The sequence below is a fragment of the Megascapheus bottae genome, chromosome 20 (assembly GCF_031878675.1).
Source record: "Megascapheus bottae isolate mThoBot1 chromosome 20, mThoBot2.hap1, whole genome shotgun sequence".
NCBI classification, from domain to species: Eukaryota; Metazoa; Chordata; class Mammalia; order Rodentia; family Geomyidae; genus Megascapheus; species Megascapheus bottae.
This window is the reverse complement of record NC_143528.1, coordinates 41062760-41083384: the sequence shown is the minus strand read 5'-3', so window position 1 is coordinate 41083384 and position 20625 is coordinate 41062760. Positions and strand designations below refer to the sequence as shown.

Sequence of the window (20625 nt, the reverse complement as noted above, 5' to 3'; positions counted from 1 at the left end):
CTGCTCACCTCCCTTCCCCAGTGTGCAGCGAGTTCCTGGGCAGTCTTTGTTGTTGGCTGGCCAGGTTTTGTCACTTTCCTTGTTGTTTACAGCCTCCAGGTATTTGTAGACAGATCTTATCTCATTCCCTCTTAGTCACCTCTTGGCCCAGCCCTGCCTATTTTACTCTTTTAAACTGTTCCTGGGTCTGACCCCGCTTTTGTGTTTTCAGATGTCATATCATTAGGGCTATTTTAAGAGATGCAATAAACTAAATAAGGCCTGGCCTAAGTAAGAATGGCCTTCAAATAGAAAGGCAACGAGAACGTGTCAATGTGGATGTGCATATTAATGTACCGAGTGTGTAACTGTGCTCGCATGCTGGGTTACATGTCAATACTGTGCTCGTGTGTCCGTGCATGCCTGTGTGTGCTTTACAGCACACTGTGTGTACCTCTGTGTGTGCATATCTGCTTGTGTGTATGTGTGTACGAGGTTTTCTCTCTCTGGGCCTGCAATCATAGCATCTGTCCCCTGGGTATTCTCTGCCCTTACTATTTCTCTCCCCTAATCACTAGCCTACATTTCTCTCAATTTTCCCAGGAATGAATCCATACTAAATATAAAGAATAGGGGAATGAAATGCAGGAAGTGGTAAGCAGCTGCTGCTTGCCTCCCCACTACTGTACATGCCTTTCTCTGAGGTCTCTAGCCCTGTACAAATGGGTCCCTTACCATGTAGTTTTCAAAAGGACCAACTCCAATTTGTCTTCCATTTTCTTGGCACAATACAGAGGAAGGGGCGGCATAAGAGGTCCAGGTAATGATAGAAATCTTCTACATTTTGATTAAGTATTTTTTGCCCACTTGGTCCACATCATCAAACTTTGTACAAGTAAAATTATACCTTTAATTGCTTGAAAACCATGACTCAGGAAATTTGATTTACAAGTGGAGTACACAGAGAAAGTTAAGCATCTGTGCCCTGGGGAGGCTGTGGCTGGGTGTCCACACACAAGTGGGAAAATCTCAGGACATTTCAAAGACTACAAGACAGCATTCCACTGAGTTACTGTATTCACGAGGGTTGTTGTTGGGCAGGTGGAGAGGGGGTATCGTTGGATTGCGAGGGTTTGATTTTGCTTTTTATGACAGTTCACTTGTTCAAGGCTCTCCAGCCCCTGTCTCTTCTGGTCCTCATGCTGGACATGAAAGGGACACAGGTCCTGGAAGGTCCCGGAAGGGCTGGTGTTTGTGCTGTCCCTCTGGCTGGCTTGGTGGCTCTGAGGGACTGCTTCCCCTGGCTGGTTTGGGTCCTCAGGCTCGGCTGCTCCCTGTGAAGTGGCTTTCCCGGTGACATTGGTCTTCATCTTGGTCCCGCTGCAGAGCCCTGGCCCAGAGCTGGTGGTGAAGACCAGCCATTGACATCAGGAGGCAGCGCCCTCGTCTCCCGCCCTCTCTCCTTGTTTGGGTTGAAAGACCATGGAATGTGAAGGCATGCTTCGCGCCCAGCCTCTGTCCTCCTGCCAGGGAGTGCAACAGAAGCTTTTCAGAGTAACTGAGAACAAACTGAGGTGCAAAGTACAGAATGACCCACAGAATCCCAAATAAGAAGCAGCAAGCCAGAGAATGGGCCTGAGGCCACTATGTTGTACAAGTGACCCTTTTTTTTTTTTTTTTTGCCAGTCCTGGGCTTGAGCTCAGGGCCTGAGCACTGTCCTTGGACCTTCTCAAGGCTAGAGCTCTACCACTTGAGCCACAGAACCACTTCTGGCTTTTTTCTATGTATGTGGTACCGAGGAATCGAACCCAGGTCTTTGTGCATGCTAGGCAAGCACTCTACCACTAGGCCAAACTCCTGGCCCCACAAGTGACCTTTTTATGTCACAGCTAGACCTCACCATGCAGCTCAGGGCTCTTGCCTCCACAGTGGCAGGGGACCAGTGAGGTGCTGAGACCCAAGGCCCGCACTGCCAGCCCCAAGGCTGGGGTGCTGACTCACTACCTGGCAGTTCTTTGTCCTTCCCAAAATGCCCACTTGAGAAAGCTCTTTCCTTGAGAGCTTGCTGGCTGCTCCTCTCTCCCCGCTCCCTGCTCTCTTCACCCAGGGTGAGGGCCCTGAGACTCCAGCCGGGGACACGCCTCGCGCTTGGATATCTTCCTGACCCCACACGGCACATCATGGAAAAGCTCCATGTTGCATTTCTTCTCCAAAGACTCCGCAGAAGTAAGCCACAGAAATGAGCAGGCATTCCTTAGAGACACAGAGAGCCCAGGAGAGTTTCTGGCATAATGTGGCCATGCCTTTGCCTTGAGTGGCTGGAAGCTGTAGAGAGAGGGGAGAGGGAGTCCAGGCAGGTTTGTCTACAGAGCCACAGGGGCTGTGATGAGGGGAGTGGCCCCTGGCCTTAAACAGAAAAAGAATGGATTGGTAGATTTGGTTTAAATAATAAAATGTGTCAGTGAGACTTTGCTCTATTCACTCCATGTTTTGATGGCCGTCCATAAATTTCAAAGTCCAAATGGATTGTAAGATTCTGAAGAGTGCTTCTCTTGAGCTTTTTAGGAATATGCTTCTTTTTATAAACCTCAGGGCACACAAATCCTTGAAACTGAAATGGTAAATTTGTTTCCATTTACTTGTACAAAACATGAAATACCCAAAACATCTAGCAACTCTCAAAAGTAGAGGGAGGGGAAAAAATGGTTTTGAGAAATCAGATGTCATTTCTCCCAAGTTAAAACTGAAAATTCACCACAGGCCACTCTTCTATTTCCTCAATCATAAACTAAAATATAGCTGTGGATAAAAGCTCTGCCCTCACAGGCCAGGGAGAGCTCAGGCGGGATAGCACACAGGCTTCTCATGTGCCAGGCCTGGGTCCCATCCCCAGCATTCCAGGGGAAAAGCCAACTTGCAGAAGGTCGGTGATCATGACCGCACTCGGTAATATTCCTTCCCCTGCCCACGTGGCCATTTTTATTAAAGCCCCATCTCTGCCCCGGTGGCAGCAAACTCCGCCCCTGCATACCCATCCCCAGCAGGTCTTGGGGCCTTCTCTCTGCAGTGCCCTCCCTGAACCTGGAGGGTCAGCCGGCTCTCCACAGACCCCGGAGGGACCTGTCCCCACTTCTGCAGGACAGTCCACCTCTGCCACACGCCGGCACCTCTGCTGCTTGTGTAGGACTTCACGCCATCCACGAGCATGCATTCTTGTTATTCCACCCTTTGGTCGTGGGCGTGACATTGTTACCCATGAACCTCCTTGAATTAAATCAGGACATCTGGCGTGGGAGGTCAGGCTTGAAATTCTTCAGTGACTACAGGAACAGTGATATTTGGGACGTTCTGTCACCATCCTTTCTCACTCCAGGCAGCCATTAGATTCCCTGTCAAAACTTTCTGGTCCAGCCTGGGCCACAGGAGCTACAGGGGGTGGCCGTCGGCTGCTGCCTGGTAAGTCCACCCCAAGCTGAGAACTGTTCCTCTGAGGAACGGGGAGCCTGTTGGGCTATTGGGGTGCAGGCTTTTCAAAATGTGCTTGCAAATCTCAACTTGGAATTACTGTGCAGACACACACCAGTATATGTTATGTGGTTCACACGTGGCCTACAGTTTTTAAAGGAGCAAGTAAAAATCCAATAAAAAACCAAAGAGTGAGTTTCATCAGTGTCTTATCGTGATTTTAGAAATGCAGAAATTAAAGGCAATCAAAGGCCGTTCAGAGCCAACCTCTCACTGTCCCTGCAGTGCCTGCACATGGCTCCAATCAGCCGAAGCAAAGGCCAGTCTACGGGGTTCAAGCTTTGACATGCCTCCTGCAGTTGTTGAAAAGTACGAGGCATGTGGTCCAGATTTATGACTTTTTGGAAAGTTATTTGTGGATTCCCCAGGCAGCTATGTCCCCGTCACTTGTGTAGCCGTTAGGACTCAAATGCTGCTTTTAAAATCCAAGTTTGGCCACCATGAGTTCTGGCACTGATGGAGAGCGCTCAGTGAAAGTAGAACACGGCGCTGACCTGGCCTGCACGCCGGACGCCACCTGGACAGACTCCTGATTTCACTTTCTTCACAAAGTGTGAATTTGAAGGCGGCCTGAGGCAGCGAGACCTTCTCTCCCGCGGGCCTTGGGGTCGGCTTTCCCTGGCAGTTCCACCACAGCATGCGTGCCACCGGGGCACTACCGCAGAGACTCAGGCTGGCAGCCGCCCGCAGCTCCTCCGCACCTCACCCCATGTGTGTGCTCAGCAGAAAGTCGAAAGGATTTCTCTCCGCTTTTGTTCTGAAGCACTGAAGTGTGGAAACCAAGGCAGATGAGTAAACCACCCTCCCGCAAGCGCCAGCACGTGCTCTGCCTGTGGCTTTTACCACCAGGACGTGAGGATCCCGCCCCCCCCCCCACCCCACTGAGGTGTCTCCTGGCTCCAACACTCTCCTCTCCTCCCGTCATCAGGCTGTTAAATGTTCTCTGCACCCAGCTCTCTCAAACACACGCAGATGTGTGGGCTGAGTGGCTACTAGCTTGGAGACAGGGTCCTTCCCACCGCCTGCCCTCCCAGCCAGGGTCTGCCATCTGGACTCCGAGCTCCTCTGTTGGCTTAGCACTGCGACCTTTGTATAATGGTTCTATAAGAGTGTGCATTTATACCTACACACACACACACACACACACACACACACACACACACACACACACACACGTCTTTAACGCCTCAGAGGTCCCTTGGTCCTCCTTGCCAGGCTGCTTGAGATGAGTTCAGCAGAACCTCGGTCGGTAGATGCACTTGCAGTGAGGGAGCATCCAGGTCTTCTCATAGCACTGATGGGGAAGGGCTGGAGTTGAGCTCTTGCTCTTCCTGGGCCTCTGGCCTCTCTCATACTGGCACTCGCTGAGCTTCTAGGGACAGGAGGAATGAAGACACAATGTGGTGCCGCAGTGCATTCAGCAAACGGGGCGAAGAAGAGGGAAAATCAAAGCTTTCTGAAGTTTCAAGACTAGGTAGACGGGGACCGTGAGAAAAGAAAGAAACGGGAGACAGGTGGACAACATAGTACCTAGTGAAGAAACGGGGTCAGGTACAAGTTGGGGGTACTTGGCATGGACCACACCCCCCCCACACACACTTCCATTGGCTGGCCATGGCCCCCCCCTCCTGCTGCCTGCCACAGGCTCTTGCCTGTGGCAGCCCCCTCCTCGCTCCACTCCTCTGCTCATCTACACCTTTACAGCCCCTGCTCCTCTATGGCACGGTGGGCTTGGCCACATCCTTATCCTCCCAGTCTCTGTTGAGTCTTCCTGGACCCCGCCCCGCCCCTCTGCACCCACTGCAGCCTGTCAGCTTCCATCCCCGACACCTCTGCCCCTCCTCCTCCCAGCTCCCTGTCCAGGTTGGCAGGAGGCCAGCCTTGAGGCTCTCTCCCAGGGTTCCCGTCCTCCCCGACCTCCGCCTTTTGAAATCCCTGCTGCAGATGCTGCCCTGATGCCACTGAAGAGAGGGATTTGCTGTGGAGCTACAGTGGGAGTTTTCCCGAGGCCCCACTCCATAGAGCACACCGAGATGTGTAGTTACCACTAAACTCAGCCCGTTCAACCCCGGACGAGCACCCAGCCATGCCCCAGACCAGGACCGCGCAGGGGACCAGCACTGAGCAAAGCAGAAGGCCCTGCATGGACCTGACAGGAGGGGCACTGAGCAAGTGAATCAAGGATTTGTGACACCAGAAGGCAGGGCTAAGACACCAGGCGAAGGAGGCCGTGCCGGTGGCATGTAGGACAGGCCTTGCTGAGGAGGTGACAGTGAGGACAAAGTGTGACAGAGGGGAAGGCCATCCCAGGCAGAGAGCGGGCCCCATGCAGAAGCTCAAAGCAGGCCTGTGCCAGCGTGTCCACACACAGTGGGAGCCGGGCACGGGACACGCACAGGTTAGACAGCTGGCCTCGGGGGCTTCCGTGTTTGCTGAGTGAAATGAGCCACCAGCCCTTCAAACGGAGACGCGTCATGATGGTTCTTAGTGCTTCTAAATTCCCTCTGCGCTGGACTGTCTCTGAGGCCAGAGAGGTAGAGGAGTTCAGACCGGAGGGCAGGGCCGGGCGTTCCTCCAGGCTGGAAGAGGCCGGCAGCCGGCTGCACCTGGACTTGTGTGTATCCTGAAGATGAAGCTTAGTAGAGTCGTGATGTGAGGGGCAGGGTCGTGTGACAAGGGACCTAGGACAGCTGGAAGGGTGGGATCCCAAAACGGAGGGGGAGTAGGCGAGAGCACACAGGCCCTGTGGTGGGGGGGGGGAGGGGCGTCTTGATCAGGTTAGAGGAGCATCCCTGAACCAGACAGGCCCTGGGGGGAGGGGGAAAGGCCGGGGGGGGATCATGAGTGAGTGACCCCAAAGCAGCACAACAGGAGGTTCTGGAAAGAGGTCTGAGCTGGACCTACAAGGTGGCGTCACTGGCCTGCAGAGGCTTCCCAGGCCCCAGGGTGGGGGGCTGCTTTCATCTCTCACCAAGAGATGAGCAGAAAGAACAAAGAGCAAGGGCCGGCCTGGTAGGACACCAGCATGGACAGGTCTGGAGGAAGAGAGAGAAACAGCCCAAGAGAAGTGGCAGGTGGATGAGAGGTACCCAGGGCGGGGTGGGTAAGGCAGATGGCTCACAGAGGAAGGCTCATGGGCTGTGCTGTGTGGGGACCCTCTTCCCGTGTTCAGCGGCATGGGAGGACATCAGGGCCCCGACAAGGCAATTTACTGGGCAGCACTGACTCTTTACCAATTAGGAGGAACTGAAGCACTTCATATTTCAAACCCACGATGAACTCATCCTGGCGCCTACCCATGCTTTCTGTGCCACTTGAGAGGGCGCTGCAGTGGCACCCTCGGCCCCCGGACCACCCCCAAGATTCTCGCCATGTGTGTTGTTCAGTTGTGCATCTTGGAAGCAGAGGTATGGCATTGTTTATGTGATGGCAGATTGTGGATTCTTGTCTTTGCTTCTGGTGAGGAGCAGAGCTGAGCGAAGGCTGACGTGCGCCTCCCCCCCCTCAGTTCAATGCCTGACCACCATTACTGCCATCAGAAAGAGCTGTACCCCTTCATCTACATATGGCACCGGCCAGTGACCCCCCACCCAGAGGAGCGCCTGTCACTAAAATCCACCATCCTGGCTGAGTAAGTCAACCATGAGCTCCTGTGGGGTTTAGCATTTCAGTCCATGGATAAACAGCCAGGATTCCTTGGCCCCAGAAGCATGGGGAATTCTGCCTTGCCTCCGCTCTGCAAACAGCACGGTCTGCTGTGCTGCTTCCAGGTGACTGGACTGGAAGGGTTCCAGCCATGCCTGGTGAATCAGTAGCTTCTCTGACAACTCCAGTGCTCCATGCTCTTCCAAGAAGTCAGGGCCAGTGGCTCCTTGGCCTCCCCGTGCCTGTGAGGACAAGGACAGAGAGATCATTTTGGGTCACCTTCCTAGGAACCAGAGACCCACCAAGCACCACCCAGAATGCACCTGACTGCTGCCCTCTGCTTACATGGGAGGCTGCTTGAACCCAGCCATTCAACTCACTTGGTTCAGCTCCCTTTTCTTCCATGAGTCTTTTTATTTTTCAGGGGCAGGGGCAGAGGATCTTACTAGCCATAGACTCCTGAGCTTCACCTCAAGCCCATTTTGTGTTGTTTATTTTTCTTAATAAGGTTTCCCCCATTTTTGTCCAGGCTAGCCAGGTCTGCAGTCCTCCTATTTACAATCCCCTAGTTGCTGGGGTCACAAGGACGTGACATCAGGCCTGGCTTTGTAATGATTAGGATGAGCTCTTGGGGACTTTTTGCAGGCTTGCCTCAGTCCTCACAATGTCCTGGGTAGTGGGTATTACAGGCATGAGCCACTGAGCGGGCCCTGTGACTCTTCACAAGACATCACGTTCTGCAGGGAAGCGGCTGTGCTTCGTGAGACTGCACACACTCTCAGAGTATGTGACGGGAGCTTCTTTCTTGATTATTAGCTTTTATTTTGCCTTTGAGTAGTTTGACGGCTTGTGATCATTAAGAACTGGTGGCCCAGCAAGAGGATCGCATGTGGTCAGGGAGGAGGGTTCTAGTTTATGAATGTGTCCTTCAGGTTGCCCTTTGCGCCCACGATAGCTCCTCATGGGTCTCTCTCTTGTCTGAATGAGAGCTGTGATTTGTTTTTTCTCACCTCTTCACTAGGAAAGTGGATGGATCAGGTCAGGATTCTGAGACAACATCTCAGCCCTCTGCAGCCAGGCAGTTTTGTCCTGCATGCCTTCAAAGGCTCAGAGGGGCTCGGGGATGAGGCTGCGTTGATAACCGTGCTCTTAGACAACTCTACCCATCACTGAGGCCTGGTGACAGGAAACTCCTGGGGCCGAGATGGGGAATAAAGGGCAGTGTCCTCTGGGAACGCTGGGCAAGCATCCTGTTCTTAAGGCCTTCCTGTACTGGAAGTTCAGTAGCAAGCGAGTCGTGTGTCCTGTTGTCTCTGTAGGAAAAATATGCCAGTCAGCCAGGCGTCAGTGGCTCACACCTGTTACCCCAGCTCCTCAGGAGGCTGAGATCTGAGAACTGCAGTTCACAGCCAGCCCTGGCGAAAAGCCCAGGAGACTTATCTCCAAACTTAACTACCAAAACAAAACAAAACAACAAGAAGAAAAGCTGAGGTAATGGCTCACACCTGTTATCATAGCTACTCAGGAGGCTGAGATCTGAGGACCGAGGCTCAAAGCCAGCCCGGGCACCAAAGGACCTGAGACTCTTATCTCCAATTAACCTCTAGAAAATGGGAAGTGGGGCTGTGGTTCGAGGGTAGAGTGGTTGTCTTGCCCTGAAGAGCTCAGGGACAGCACCCAGATTGAGTTCAAGCCCCAGGACCCACACCCACACACAAAAGCCACAAATGGAGCTGTGGCTGAAGTGGTACAGCACTAGAGAAAGCTCAGGGATAGTGCCCAGGCCCTGAGTTCAAGCCCCAAACTGGCACCAAAAAAAGAAAAACAAGTTCCAGTTGTAGTTTCTGTGGCAGTGAGCTCCTTTCCTTGCACATGCACATGGATGCAGTAAACGCTCAGATTCAGGGGTTCATGTCCACACCTCTGGTTCTCAATTTCATTTTCCCACTGTTCCTTAGGTCAACCAGATGACCTGACCTTTGCAGGAGTAGAAAAGACGATAGTTTTATACCTGTTTCTCGGATGCTGCTCTCTATCTATAACACCTTTCAAATCCTTTCGTCATCACTCACTGAAGCATCCTCTACACACCTCTCTCTCCCAGGGTGCTTATTGGGGGAATGGCTACAGGAATTCTCCTTCCAGATCGCCTGCTCTCCCTTCACTCACCTAGACTGTGGGATGAGTTGAGCTCTGGCAGCCCCGAGGCTGACTGATACCTTCCGACCACATTTGCAGAGCCTCAGATCTCATGCAGCAGCTATCAGAGCTACCTAAGCAAGATGTGCAGAACACACATCTGCACAACTGATGACTTTAGTTGCCGTTTGAAAACGTCTAATGGTTCCAGGGTAACCCATCTTGCCTGTAAGTTGGTTTTCTTAGGAGTCTTATTCATGGCCATTTTGGAAACCAATGTTATGTCATCAATCTCCCCATCTTCATGGGTTCTTAAGAATTTAAAGTGCTTCTCAGCTTGGGCAGCTTCTGCAGGTTGGATTCAGAGCACCCAGAAAAGGCTGGCGTGTGGAAGACCAGTGACCCCTTGAGATGACTGGCTCATGAGCATTCTGACTTCACCACTGATTATTAATGGGTCATAGATGGACTTCTAAAGGACGGGGGTCTGACTGGAGGATGTAGGTCACCGGGTGTCCGTGGCAGACTGCCCCACTTCCTCTTGCCCTCTGCTCTCTGGGCCTCATGAGGTGAGCCTCTTTTGCTCCTCTCCACCACAAGCCCATAGCAGCGAGGCCAGCGGACCACGGACTGTGGACGCTGAGGCTGAGAGGTGAAGCTAATCTTTCCTCCACTGAATGGTTGCTCCACAGGCACTTTGTCTCAGCCGGGGAGCCTGTTCTTCTCTCCGCAAAGGAAGGCACCCGCTCTCTGTGACAAGCGAGGTGTCCGTGCCTGTGTGACCTCCCTGTGTCTGCCCACAGCTCCGCCGACGTGAGCGCCAACTCTGTGCTGGCCAGTACCAGGGGACCCTCTTCGCTGACGAGCGCTCCATGTTCATCACCCCAGCCAGCAGCCCGCCCAGGGCCAAGCTGTGTGAGTTGGTGCTCCTGTGTGGAGGCCACGTCAGCCCGTCGTCCCACAGAGCCAGCATCGTCGTCGGACCCTACAGTGGAAAGAAGAACGCAGCCACCAAGTATCTGTCAGAAAAGTGGGTCTTAGGTAAGAACCTCAGTGGTGGGAATCCAAGAGGGCTCCCCACCCTGAGCCGGACAAGCTTGACCGCTTCCACCCCATTGTCAGTGTTTTAATGTGCATGGTACGAGAATGCCACCTTGAAAATGAAAGAACAGACAGTAATTCCTCACCTAAACTGAACTTTACACCCACGCCACAGACGACATTCCTGGGCCAGCTCCGAAGTGTGATTCATTTTCTGCTTTTCTTTTTGCATAAATTTTAATTGTTTGTTAGGACTGAGCACGGCACACAGCAGCCAGTCACAGAGCGGGTTCAGCCCAAGGCCCCCTCCACCTGCCAGAGGCGCCTTCTCCTCGTGGTCTTCTCTAGTGTCCACCCTCCCTGGTCTTCCGAGATACCCACCCTAAAGGCCTCCAAGCCCATAGACGCAAACACAGCCATGCTGTGAGGTGCCAGCTGGGGCTGGAACAGAGTCCAACCCTGACCACAGCTCGTTTCGGCCTCACCCTGCAGACAAGAGTCTCACCTGGCTTCTCTGTCTGTCTCTGTCTCTGTCTCTCTCTGCCTCTGTCTCTCTCTCTCTCTCTCTCTCTCTCTGCCCTTTCCCCTCCCTCCCTGCTCCCTCCCACCTTAGGCCTTATTCAATCCACCTTCCTCCTTGTCTTGAAATCCCAAACTTGTAGCTTTTTTTTCACCATTGCTAGATAGTATTCTTTAATAGATAAGTAGAGGCCATGTGTGTCCAAGTTACATTTTAGGCAGAGGCACATGCATTTTGTGAATATCTGTAAATGATCAATGTTCAACCTCCATGCATTTTTAACAGTGTGGCAGTCAAGTCATTTTTTACTGCCTGGTACAGAGCAAGTTATCTTTTTCCTGGAAACTAAGTTAAAAACAAACTCCTTGTAACTACATTCCAAAAGCCAAGAGGTTGTTTACGCTTTCCTAAATTCCAAGAATATAACCTTCAAACATCCTATGTCCTGAAACACAGGTTCTTGTTTTGTTTTCTAGAGAAGTGTATGTATCAAAATGACACAGACTACAGATCCCAATTGTGCTTTGAACACTTCTCAGTCAGCTGATTCATATCAACGAGTCATCTCTTCCCTGTTCGGGAATGGGTCGTGCAGAGGCCCCAGCTCGGGTGACTTCCTGTGCTCCTGTCCGGTCACTCGCTCCGTGCTTCCGGCTGTTTTGCGAGGCTGCCATGTCGCCGTGGGCCTCGGGGTGAATTCTGTCTCCTCCTCACCCCAGGTGTAGCTGCACGGACTGTGGGAGTGGGCTTGGGAGCCCCAGTTTCAGTTTCTTTTCTCCTGGCATTCACGTCCTGTTTGGATTTGTCGCTGCTTACCCCTCTGCGTGTGTCCTTGGCAGCATCCGGGTATTGTGTGCACTGCCATCCTGGCCCAGCAGGGAGAGACCCCCTCTCTATACTAGGCCCCTGTAGTGTTAATAGTTTTGCTTTCTGGGTTGAATCACAAACCAGTAGCTCGAGGTGTGTGCCAGTGCAGGAGTGTCCTTTGCATGTGCCCACGTTCACACACAGCTCACAGAGCATGCCGTGGACCCGAGCCTCCCTCCACCCCCCAGCCTCCTCTTCCCCCTGCGTCCCTCCTGGCTGCGGGGTAACGCGGGCGCCCGTGCCTGGTTATGTCATCCACTGACACTGACGGGCCCGCGTGGCTCCTTCAACTCTGAACTGGAGATGTTCTGTTTTCCCAGTATGATGGTCTTTATTGATAGGAATATACCGAACTGAAAGCATCAGTTTGAAAGAATGAGGGTTGTAGTGAGAGCAAATCTTTGGGAGTTTCAAGAGTACTTTAGATAAAATAGTCACTTGAATTTCTTAAAAGTAAGCCAGATACAGTAAGCCTAATGGTAGAGTGCTTGCCTAGCATACACGAAGACCCAGGTTCAATTCCTCGGTACCACATACTTAGAAAAAAGCTGGAAGTGGTGCTGAAGCTCAAGTGGTAGAGCTCCAGCCTTGAGAAAGTCCAAGGACAGTGCTTAGGCCCTGAGCAAGCCCAGGACTGGCAAAAAAAAAAAAAAAAAGTAAACCAGATACAGATAGGTAGCCCCTGCATTTTTAACTACTCAGGAAGGATGAGATTGAAAGGATCTTAGTTCCAGCCTGGGCATACACATAAGACTTGTTGTCAGGCAATAAACGGACACAGTGGCACATACCTCTCCTCAGAACAACAGGATGCCTAAAAAGGTGGATCACAGTCCAGTCATATGCTGAGAGGAAAAAATGAGACCTTATCTCAAAAGTAATCAATATATAAAAATAACTTAGGGATGGGTTTCAGCAATAGAGTGCCTACATGGCAAGGACAACCCTAAGCTCAAAGCCCAGTATTGCTAACAGAGAAGGGTTTGTTTTTGTTTTTTTTTTTTTTGTAATGCTACTGTCTTTAAATAGTTGTACAAAAATAGTTACCATTCGACCAGTTTACGAATACAATGCATCCTGATCAATGCCTCTCCTCTCAACATCCTCACATATCCCTCCAACCCACCCCTTCCCTCACTTTTCTCAAATTTTGTAGGACATGCATTGAGTTTTTGACAGCATTCTCCTCACCTCCTTTTCTCAAGAAATGTTGTAGCAGTAGCTCACTATATCACTTTCAGATTTGAAAGTTACCATCCAGCAGGAGAATCTTAGGGCTTGAGGGTTGATTTATTTCTATATTTTATAGTTATGAGGGGTGTGTGTGTGTGTGTGTGTGTGTAAAAGAAGACATCAAAATAGTCTGTCTTTCCCCCGGATCTGCCATCCTAGCCTCCACAGCTGTGTGGTAAGCATACTACTTCTGTACAGTCTATATCTCAAAGAGAAACCACCCAACACTTCAAGATTCTGTGGTAATGCACAGCCTTCCTTCTGGTCTGCTGGAAGGCTATGGGTGATCCCTCAGCCTTCACCTAGTCTGTCCTTCCTGCCTGTGGATGGAAGGCAGAGGGATGGAACAGAATCACACAGGGGCCCCGGCAGTAGCCGGTGAAGCCCTGCCTCTGGTCTGCTGCACACAGCATGTGGTGTGTCTGCCATGACACCTGACAGCAAAGTTACCTGAACCATCATCATATCCCTTACTCCCCGACCCCAGGGGCCCTGCTTTCCCTGAACCACCTCTGTGTTTGTGCCAAGATGGTTCATGAATCACTCACCCAGGAGGAGAAATGGGGATTTTTGGAGTCAGAACACACTGGTGGGCATTAGAATGCAGATGGAAATAAACAGGAAAGCACAAATCAGATTCCCAGCACCAGCAACTAAAGTGTCACCTTTACCTGAGTTCAGTAATCCAAAGAGCATCTGAAAGCACTTTTGTGGGTTTTCTCTTTATTTTGCACTTGTTCAAGGTTTTATTACTGTCTTGAAGTAGTTGTAGAAAAGAGTTACCATTCAACAAAGTAATGTATGAATGCAGTGAGTCTTGACCAGAGCCACCCCTTACCCGTTCACCCAACCCAGCCCCTTCTCGCAAGATTTCATTCATGACTGCATTTCCACCCCTCCTCTCTCATCATCTGTCTACCTTCCTCCCCTGAGCCTACTCCTTTTCAAGTATCCATTTCCTGGTATTGGTTTTGTTGAACTGTGAGTTAGCCTTTCTAAGGAATTATCTTGAGTTCTCCCCTGAATCTACCATATTTCTGTTATTACCCTTATATACACTTGGATTCCACCTTGAAGTATGTATTTTTATATGTTTAGATTAATTCTAACTTCCATATAGGAGAAAAAATAGGATACCACCTTTGTCTCTCTGGGCTTGACTTACTTCACTTAACATTATTTTTCCAGGTCCTTCCATTTCTTTGCAAATGATGCAACATCCTTTTTTCTAATGGATCAGTAAATTCCCTGGGGACGGATAGATAGATAGATAGATAGATAGATAGATAGATAGATAGATAGATAGATATAAAGAAATATCACATATTCTTGTCCTTTCATCCACTGAGGAACTTCTAGGTTGATTCCATAGGTTGGCTGTGGTGAAAAGTACTGTAGTGAAACATATTTGTGCTGATTGTTTTTCTGTGTCATGGTTTGTCATCTTTTGAATGAATGCCCAAGGGTGGCGTCTGTAGGGTAGTTCTATATTTATTTATTACTTATTTTTTTGGAATACCTGTACTGCTGAAGGCATTTTCTAATTTTCAGACTTCGCCCTGCAGTGCTATGTGGCACATTCCATTCCCATTTAACATGTTGAGCAATGCAGACCTGTGCCCGGAGTGAGGAAGGGAGGTAGTCCAGTGGAGCCTGAGTCTAGGACATGATGCTGTGGTCATTTCAGTTCATGCGGTCACTCCCCACCCCTCCTCACCCCAGCTTGGTGCTTGGCCTTTCTCACTGGACCACTTCCATTCTCTGGTCCCTTCTTCCATGGTATGACCTACATTCAGGAGATAAGATATATATTTATATTCTCAATAGTGATTCCAAAATAAGACTTGAGCCTTGACATGATTTCCTTATAACCTATAAAGAGCATTTGGTTTGACTTTTCCCCCCACATTGATGTCCGTGACTTCAGGGGAAACACGTGTGATAACAGGGCCATCTCAGGGTCATGAGTTTGTTCACTGCTGCATGACTGACCGCAGAGTCAGGTGATTGGGGGGGGTTTCTTTTGGTTGGGGTCTACGAGGGAGGCCATGCAAGGTTTAGTCACCAGTATCTCAAGCCTGGTCTCCTGGCATGGCAGGTGGGGAAGGTAGCAGACGGGAAACCAGAGAGGCGGGAGGGGAGCAGATCGCCGTCAGCCTGCTCTTCTGTCCCCAGTGTGCGTCCTCATTCTCCAGGGAATCTAAACCCAGCAGCCCAGGACTTGCCCAGATGGAGATGCGTGAGAACTGAAACTGAACCTAAGATTCAAGACTTGTCTTAAATTTTGCATATGTGTGGCGCATGGCACTTTAACTTTAGCTCTGGAAAGAGATGGAAACTGTGGGTTCACAAGTTGAGTGAGTGCTGAAGCTCCTAACAGACAATATTCACTGCTCTCCTGGGGTCCGTGGATGGCCACCTGAACTGTTCAAACTTGCCAGGTCCCTCTGCGCAACTCTTCACCAACACAATCCAACGTGAACCATGTGAATTATGTTGGAGAATGGCTAAAACACATAGGAGGGATTAGGGATTTAGCTCAGTGGAATAACACTTGCCTGTCAAGTGCAAGGCCCTGAGTTCAGTCCTTAGATGGGAGTGAGGGGGGGGGTGAGGAGGGAGAGAGCGGCGTAGGGAGGGGGGGGCAGAGGGAACCACATAGGAAAAGCCAAAGAGAAACCTAAAAGTGAAATGCCTCTCCCTGCATCCTCACTGGGCCACATGTGCCTTCCTCAGAAGGCAACCTGGCACTGAGGTGCAGGCATGAAGAATGTGGCTGTGATGGGTCACGTTCTCAAGGCCTGCCATGCAAAAGAAGATTCCTCTGAAGCAGCTCTGGGCTTAGCGTGAGAGCTCACTGCTCAGCGTTCTGAAACTCTGTGGTTTGGAAGCCTCTCGGGTACAGAAGGAACTCGGAACTCAGCCTCTCCTCAGGATGGTGCTTTTCGCTTGTCTTTGCCATTGAACTTCATCGTTGACACTCTTTAACTGTTCAGGAGATGACAGTAAGGGATTTTCTTATGGCACTGGGGTTGTGGCCTTTAGTTTTGTGGTGGTGGGGGTGTAGACTGCTGTTGCTGCTGCTGTTTTTATTGACCGTCATAAAGCCTGGAATGCTGGAGGCCCTGTCAAGGGTGAATTGTGCCCCCTCACACCTGCAGGAACTTTAGAATGACTGTATTTGATGAAAAGCATTGAAGCAGATGTTCGGCCAAGGAAAGCCATTCTCAAACTAGCCAGGAAGACTGGCCCGTGTGTCAGCCTGGTCCCCACGTCTCCTCCTGGAGCTGGAGGAGGCAGAACAGACATCACGCCCTCTGCCCTGCTGGGGCGCACAGGACTACATCACGTATCCATCAAAAGTGAAGATGGGCAAACTGGACTATATCACAATTATAGACTTACCTGTACTAACCAACACAATGAGGAAGGCAAAAGGCATTCTATGAAATGGGGGGGAATATTTGCAATAATGAGGGCACATATCCAGAGAATACAAAAACGAAACCTGAAATTCAAGAAAAAACAACCAACCTGAAAATGGGCAGCACCCTTGAATGACCACTGGCTCCAAAGAAAGCGTGAGGATGTACAGTGAGCTTGCAGAGCAGTCCCCGACACCACGGGTCATCAGGGAAATGGGGGCTAAACCCTAAGATACCACTCACGCCCGCTGCAACGGTGCTATCCAAAACGAAACAAAAGATTCAAACATAACAAGTGTTCAACGGGAACGTGGCAAACTGGCACAGCGCTGAGAGGATTGTGAACTCTGGCCAGCTGGGGAAAAAAACAGCATGGTGACTCGTCAGAAAATGAGAGAACTGCCATGTGATCTAGCAATCCATGTCTACATCTCCCACAAAATCACCAGCAGGGTTTGGAAGGGAGGCTTGTTGGTACACATCTACGATGGCATTATTCACAGCAGCCGAAGCGTAGAAGCAACACAAGAATCTACTGCGTGAAAGAAGAAGCAAATTGTGGTTTGGACACACAGGGTCATGTTAGCCTCCCAAAGAAGCTAGAACCCTAGCACTTGAGAAGTTCAGCGAGGAGAATCTGAAGTTTGTGGGCAGCCTGGGATACAGTTGAGACCCTGTCTCAAGGAAAAATGGAACAGAGGAAGGAGGGAGAAGAAGGAATGGAGCAACAGGGAGAGAAGGAAAGGGATATTATGGAGAACCATGATAAATCCTGGCCTGGCCCTGTAACAATATCATTTGACTCCCATTTGGTGGTTGGTATTCCAGGAATGACATGTACCAGCAGACCGCCGTGGCCTGGCCCAAGTCCTCAGTGTGCCTTCAGAGAAGTGGCAGGATTCTCCAATCAATGAGAGGCAGGAAAGGGAGGTGAGAAGGACTACCCGTTCCCTTCGAGTACTGCGTGGTGACAGACAGGCCATTCACCCATCCAGCAACGACACCTTCACACACTGAGATGCTCCACGCACTGGAGGTGTAGGCGACGATGGCAGGAAAAATGCAGCCCTGGCTCCTGCAGGAGTTGTATCCAAGGAAGAAGCCATAAGACTACCACGTTTAGATAGCACGCTGGGGTCAAGGCTGACAGGGTGTGAATCAGGGCCAGCAGATTCTGTCAACTACACTTAAGCCAAGACCTCAGTGAAGAAGAGAAGACAGATTTTTGTCAACCTGGGAGCAGGGAGAGCAAAGGCTGAGTGGTCTGGGGATGCAGTAGACATGGCAAGACTGAATTGAAGCCAGAGTCAGAGGATGGGATCGAGGCCAGAGAAGACCTGGCTTCCTACTAGACCATCCAGACCATACAAGACCTGGACAGACCGTGGATGGGATGAAAGTGCAACTTGGTGAACCAGCAAGGTAGGAGGAGCCCTGATGCATGTTCGCAAGGGGAAGCAGAGAAAGCAGTCTGCTGTGGTCTAGTGGACCCCTGGCAGTGGGCAAGGCAGAGGTGTCATGGTGTCTACAGTGGCGCTGCGAGGTGCTGCCTGGCCCCAGACCACTCAGCCCTCAGATGCTTTCTTGTTGGGACTGCCAGGAGGCGTACTCAACACTGAGTGTGACACAGATGGGCCTCAGAGCCTCCTCTCAGAAGCCCTCAGGTTCCAGCCCACCCCGCCTCAGAGCACACACGTAAGGCATGAGCCCACGTGCACTGGGGAGTGACGTTTACCTGTCTGTCTGTATCTCCTCTGAAATCAGGGCAGTGAGCTTGTTACATAGGTACTCTGCCATTGAGCCATGCCCCTAGCCTTTTTGTATTTTAGGTGGTTTTTAAAATGGATATTATAAAGGTGATACGCAGGGTGAATTCAGGTAGTGGGTACATTTCTTTTTTTTTTTTCCCTATGTGTGTGGTACCAAGGAATCAAACCCAGTCTTCGTGCACGCTAGGCAAGCACTCCACCACGAGGCCAAACTCCCCAGCCCCGGACATTTCTTTTTGAATGGTGTCACCACTTCCCTCATTTTCTCCCACTTTTTCCCTCCCAACTCTCCTTCCCCACAAGTTGTACAGTTCATTTTCTTCCCAGCATCAAGTGAGTATCACTGCTGCATTTGTTCAGCCTTTGTCCTACCATTTCTGACATGAGTTATATTTTTCGTCAAAGTACTACATTTTTGCCCACAGCTAGCCTCAAACCAGGATCCTTCTACTTCTGCCTCCCGTGTAGCCGTGATTCCGGGTGTGAACCTGGCCCGGTGGTTGAGGTAGCGTCTCAGGCTGGCTGCAGATCATCATCCTTCTTCTGCCTCCTGTGTATGTGAGGTTAGAGTCAAGAACACAGTTCTCCGTCTTATCTTTTCTAAAGTTAGCCTTTTCCCCACACCATAGTAGTTAGATGGAAGTTGGGATGGATGGGTGGATGGGTGGGTGGGTAGGTAGATGTGATTGGATAGGTGGAACTTTTGTGGGCTCAGCAGATCTTGATTTTGTTATCAAGGAATTCAAGCAATGGCCACTCACATAGAGCTCCCCAGTCTCACCACCCTTCCTCAAAGGACGCACAATAAAGATGGAGGTGCAACCCAGATGTTTTAAAGTTTCTTTCCAAGGAAGAAGTGAAGAGAAAACAACAAGAAGATTTGTTCAAAGTACATTTTACACATGAAATTACCACAATCTAACCCTCCATACAATTAATGTATGCTAATAAAAACATTTCGGTAGCAATGAGTACATGTAAAGATGGGTAGTTTTATATGAATGCTTATATGTGTTATCGATTGCGTGCTAATCACATACACTAATGAGCTGTTTGAAGTGTTGCAAATTCTTTCAGGGTGTTCCACTGTGGTGGACTGGCTCTGGTGCTGTAACCTAATAGGACAGCTGGCTGAACTTGAACTGTGACCTGTGCAACTGGGGAACTGAATTGTTTTTATGTTATTCTGTTCTGTTTTTTTTGAAAGCCACATGTGCTATAAGGATAAGGTGGCTTACAGATAACAGCTCTGAACCATTTAAGGCTTTGAAGATATGCTTTCATGGGTGCATCTTTCTGTTTTACTGGCTACTGCAACTGCCACTCTGTTTTTCTTTCTGTCCCCAGATTCCATCACTCAGAACAGGGTGTGTAACTTTGAAGACTACTTGTTGCCTCAGTGAGAACGGTGGTCCGTGGCCACGGTGTTGGGCTTGCAGTCCCCAGGTGGCCATGAGAAGAAGGAGCTGGCATGCGGAAGGCGATGGCAGCCTGGTGTCTGCCCTGTGGGTGATGTGGCTTTCGTCTCCAGAACTCGTCTGGGCCCTGCTGATGGCGTATCTACATCTCGCAGCAGCACTGGCCAGCCTTTGCTGGCTGCTTTCTCTGGAATGCATTTTTTATATATATCTTAGTCATATTCATAAATAAAACACCACAGGAGTATTGTACTCCCAGAATAAAAACTAATTTCAATTGTGTGACTGCCAAGAATAGCCAAAGAACGCCCATAAGTTGATTGGCCTTTATGAATACGTCCTACTGAACACGAAGGCCGTTCACCAGTTAGTCGAGGCGGCACGCACACTCCGCCGTGTCTGCCCAGATGAACAGCAGCTCACGAGCGGGCGTGGGTCCACACCGAGGACACTTGAGGCCAGTCAAAGAAGCCAGACTCAACAGCTCATGCTATGTGGCCCCACTTAGATAAAAGTTTCTAGAATAGAGAAAACTACAGAAAGAAAATAGACTAACGGTTTCCAGTGGCTGGGGTAGGAAGAATGGACAGCAAACATTTTGGGGTGATGGAAACATTCTAAACCTGGGGTGTGACTTTGATTACACAGCTGTGTGTACTTACTGCAATCACTAAACAATACACTTGCAGTATGCAAATTTTTCAATGTGTGGCAGCCCTGAGGGACCTCAGATCTCCCCACAGCAAACTCCTGCTCAACAGCAGTCAAAGCAGGCAGCTCACAGACCCCAGCCTCCAGCCTCCAGCTCTCAGTTCCTTTAGGACTGGCCTTTATTCCAGGCCAAGACCGTTCTCTTCCTAGGCATTCCTCAGCCAAGGGCTGGGTGGAGCCAGGCCAGGCCTAGCTGGGTCGTCTGATCCAGACCCCTCTGTTAGCTGCTGTGCACAAGATGGCCATGCAGGAGCCCACCCAGACCGATGAGGCCAGGCCCACTCAGAGAATTGATCGGTTGAAGCCCTCAGGGCCTCTCACACACCCATACGAGGGGCCCCTGATGCGGCCT

General features: G+C 50.5%; 1 protein-coding gene and 1 long non-coding RNA gene across 2 annotated transcripts in view; one reads left to right on the top strand and one right to left on the bottom strand.

The window, feature by feature from the left end:
• Positions 1–19633, top strand: part of Mcph1 (microcephalin 1) — a 153775-nt gene extending 134142 nt beyond the window's left edge. The window contains exons 13-14 of the mRNA XM_090353739.1: positions 10093–10330; positions 19492–19633. Of these exons, the coding sequence (XP_090209865.1) occupies positions 10093–10330; positions 19492–19547 (294 nt within the window). The 3' untranslated portion in view covers positions 19548–19633. The remainder of the gene's footprint in view (positions 1–10092; positions 10331–19491) is intronic.
• LOC150049509 (uncharacterized) lies at positions 6493–9377 on the bottom strand. The gene is made up of 3 exons (XR_016538954.1): positions 9320–9377; positions 7531–8463; positions 6493–7392 (listed from the first exon to the last, which is right to left on the bottom strand). It is a non-coding gene; the product is annotated as an uncharacterized LOC150049509 (long non-coding RNA).
• Positions 19634–20625: the final 992 nt, after the last annotated feature.